At 45.9% G+C, this 4,096-nt stretch overlaps 1 protein-coding gene across 1 annotated transcript in view; it reads right to left on the bottom strand.

Moving 5' to 3' along the window:
• Window positions 1-4,096, bottom strand: part of RIN3 (Ras and Rab interactor 3) — a gene marked incomplete at its 5' end in the record, with an annotated part of 46,155 nt that overhangs the window by 26,087 nt on the left and 15,972 nt on the right. Inside the window, one exon of the mRNA XM_009332381.1 lies at window positions 986-1,058. Within this exon, the coding sequence (XP_009330656.1) occupies window positions 986-1,058 (73 nt within the window). The remainder of the gene's footprint in view (window positions 1-985; window positions 1,059-4,096) is intronic.

Genomic DNA, 4,096 nt, shown 5'->3' with positions numbered 1-4,096 from the left:
GAGGTATCGCTGCAGTGTGTTTAGCATAAACACACAGATTAGAGGAGACTGCAGACACACAGGTTTAATTACACAGAGGGACTCATCAGCTGCTGATCAAACCTTGCTCTAATGAAAATGACCTTACAGGTCTTTCCCATCTCTGTGTCCACTGCATTTGGTATTTCTGCACTGAGCAAACAACCAAGGTCTGTTCTTTTTCACTTTATTTTATTTTTAAATTTTGGCTAAAGAACAGAAATTGTTTCAGGACTACTCTCCTTCACAGATTCCCTGTAGGTGACTAAGTACTCTGAGTCTCCCGCAGACAACTCTGCTAGCAGGTTTGCTAAGTCACTGCCAGGTGTGCGTGGATGCTTAAAGCTGCTTTTAATAAGAGATGGTTAATCCAGGAACCTTTTTTCTCCCTGCCCTGCTAGTCCCAGTCCTGTGCCTCAGTCCTTTGTGGGTGCAGCCCTACAGCCCTTCCTCAGACAAAGCTTCCAGCTTCAGGGACAGCTGTGGTTATGGTGTGCCTGGCTAGAAACTGGGTGATCTGGCCCCATCATAGACACTAGCATCTGAAATACCTCCTGGTCTGGCAGGTTAGAGGAAACTGGAGGCAACAGCTGGGGCTGTGCAGTGACTGGATACTGGGGAAAGGCAGTCCAGAGGGGGCCTGTTGCAACAGGACAAGGGGGAATGGCTTTAAGATAAAGGGGGATAGATTTAGACTAGATATAAGGAAGAAATTTTTGACGCTGAGGGTGGTGAAACACTGGAACAGGTTGCCCAGAGAGGTGGTGGATGCCCCATCCCTGGAAACATTCCAGGTCAGGTTGGACGGGGCTCTGAGCAACGTGACTAGTTGAAGTTGTCCCTGCCCAGGGTAGGGGCGTTGGACTAGATGACCTTTAGAAGTCCCTTCCAACCCAAACTATTTTATGATTCTATGATTCTATGAAAGCAAAGTGACCCCTCCATGGAAGCAATGAATCCAACTCACCTACTGACGCAGTAGAAGGCAACCAGTTTGAAGACATCTTCAAACACAAGGACAGATCCTTCCAGGTACAGGACTGATGAAAAACAAAAAAGACAGTCAGCAACTGTTTTCTTTGAGCGGTATGGTAAAAAAAGGCTGGTGGGTTTGGCTCGCACATCTTGTATTCTGTGATTGTCCAGTATTTGCATGGACTAATATGATGAAGCATAAAGAACTGGCTTCAGACGGTCAAACGCAATGAGATTCTTCAGGGAAACACTAGAGAAGAAATGTCTCAGCCAGGCTTTCTGAATGGTTAGCTCAAGATATCAGTGTTGTGACAGTAATAGAAACAATGGGAAGAAAAAAACCCCAGATCACAGCCAAAAGGTTCGTTACAAGGCCATCTGTCTCTAAGGATGTGCAGATCCGCAATACATATGGGGCTGACCCTGTGAGTCTCCGTGTTGGAATCTGGTTTGGTCTGGATGGACAAAGTGCTTTGAAGTAAAAAAAAACAGAAATTACTATTTCATTACTACATGTGTGGGCTCTGACCTGGGTCATGCAGGCAGTGTGAGCACAGCCTATTTGTGTCTCCCCTGTCTTCTCCCTCCCATTGTGTTATACAGCAACAGCACTTTCCTTTAAGTGGCAAAATACAATCTACACCACATTGCAGAGTTCTTCAAGATGACCTCCTTTATAACAGCATGCTATGACATTGTGTAGCCCAAATCTCACGTTATTTTAGAGCTTTTGGCTGCTAAGCTAGAAAAAATTCACTGTCTGGCGGAGAAAATTTCACATTGACCGATAATCCAAGGCACAGAGAGAAAGAGATGGATCTGCAGGAGAGAGGTCTCCATCTTTGCTGCTTTATAGTCTCACGAATTGTCTGTGCACATATGTATACAACACACCATCACAAAGAGAGACTGACAAGTTTAAGGAAATCTGTGTTGGTTTCTCAAAAATGCCTCTTATTGGTGGTGGAGAACTGGAGCCCCAGAGCTGCATTGTTCCTGCCACAGGAGCATACCAGGAGCCCTCGGGGAGCAGTACCAGCTCAAACCCACATAGCGCTGCCCGCAGCCACTCTGCATCTTCCTTCGCTCTGTTTTCTAGGCCACAGTTCAGAGCTGTGGACATGAAGCTCAGCTATCATGATTCAGCTCCCTCGGTCTGCCACGATTCACGGCCCTGTGAAATGTCTCCAGCTCCTTGCCCTGCCTGCCTGGTTATTAGTTCCCTCACAAAGCAGGGCCTCCAGCAGCTGCAGGAGGGAGACATCCGCCTGGCTCTCCTCTCCCCCAGCTCCATGCACTGGCTCTTGTTCTCCAGCCAGCAGAGAATCCCATTGGAAGGAAATGCTCAAGCTTGTCTTTTGTTCAGCTTCGCAGTTCATTCCCCAAACAAGGCATTTGCTCCTTTTAATTCTCCCTTTGTCCTAGCCCAGGCCCTGCAGGTTGCTATTTTGGGCTGAATACACCAATGTAGGCATTTTTTAAAGAGGCAAAGGCCATGTAATTCTCAGAAGTCATTCCTAACATCAATTTGTGTTGGATCAGCACAAACAGATCAACCTCAGTGTGCGCACTGATACCAGACTGCAACGTGGAGTTTAAAACATACTTTGAGCAAAACAATCCCTTTCCCTCATTTTTCTCCTACAACTGGAAAAATAAATATTCAGCAAGTTTTTTCTTTTTCCTTAATAAGAATCATGTTTCAGTCAGGGATTTTCATTAAACATCTACCATGAACTATTTCTATAGTTTGCAATCCACCTGCTTCACAGATCTGACACAGGAAACAAAAATAAAGACAAAACCCAGTGCTGTTCCAGAGAATTAACCAAAACCCAAGAGTCTGAACTCACTCAAATCTCCAGCAATTAAATAAAGCCCTTTGTGCGGATGACGGTTTTAAGGACTTTTTTTTCTGTTAAGAACCACATGTTCACTTTGGCATCCCGAGCTGCAGGTGTACGTAGGAAAGCAGGCTGCACCTGTACATGTTTACAGACATGAGCAGACCGCTTAGATTGGGACTAATGATTGTTTCTGTGCCAGGAAGCTCTGCCATTTGGGAGCTTGAATTTTAGACAAAAGAATATTAGTTCGAGCCCCTCAGTGTCAGGAGTATCCACATAGAAGTGCCTTGTCACCCTACAACTCCTCCTCCCATATATAGTTACATAGCATAAAACACCACAAATCACCAGGAATTATATAGCTAAAGCTATAGGTACAAAAGCTGCTGGAGCTTAAGGACGGGAGTTTTCAGCAGGTTGTATATAGAAACTGGACTGTCCCTGGTCTGCTCTGAGAGGTCATAGAAGGTAACAAAATCCAGCGTATCTGTCAGCAGGCTGGAATTCATCGTAGAGAGACTCACAGCTCTGCTGGGACATTTTTGGGTGGCCTGTAAACAAATAAGAATAGAAAAACATTGCTTTAGATGGATCATTACTGAAGATACTAGCACCATCAGGACCAATACTCTGCCCAAAATTTATTCTGAACAGTGACGGTGTCAAGCAACCTGCACAGGGCTACCGCAGCCACTGGGACCCGCTCCCAGCACAGGACCCATGGGGAAAGCCTTGCAATCTCCTGTGCAAAAGGTCTTCCTTGGGAAAAACTGTAACGCTTTTTCCTTAACCTGTTTTTATCTAGACACCTGCTGACCACTAGCAGGCATCACTGATAAGCGGTGCTTCCTGACCACTTTGCTGTTGGGCGGCAGATGATGGGTTCAGTATAGGAACAACTCTTGTGGGAATGGTTGTCATTCGCTTGTGGAGACCATTACGGAGTCCTGCTGCATGTTTCTGATTCTTGGAAAGATGCAGAAAATAGCAAGTTCGTACAGCTGAAAGGGCTCTGCTGACTGTTGGGGACAACGTATCTCTCCCCCAGTGCCATTATTGCCCTCAAGGCACCCTGCTCAGAGAGGACAGTCAGGAAGAGGTGGTTTTGTCTGGCTGTGGATGTGCTGTGGGTAGCTGGGGACATTTCACTGACACAAGCACTGCTGCTCAGAGAGGGATCATGATGTTGCCATTTATAGGAACTCATGACTTTTGCAAAAGCTACAAGCAGACACTTTTCTGCCAGACTGCTGTAA

Source organism: Pygoscelis adeliae, unplaced genomic scaffold, assembly GCF_000699105.1.
Source record: "Pygoscelis adeliae isolate BGI_AS28 unplaced genomic scaffold, ASM69910v1 Scaffold429, whole genome shotgun sequence".
NCBI classification, from domain to species: domain Eukaryota; kingdom Metazoa; phylum Chordata; class Aves; order Sphenisciformes; family Spheniscidae; genus Pygoscelis; species Pygoscelis adeliae.
This window is presented reverse-complemented; position numbering and strand designations above follow the sequence as displayed.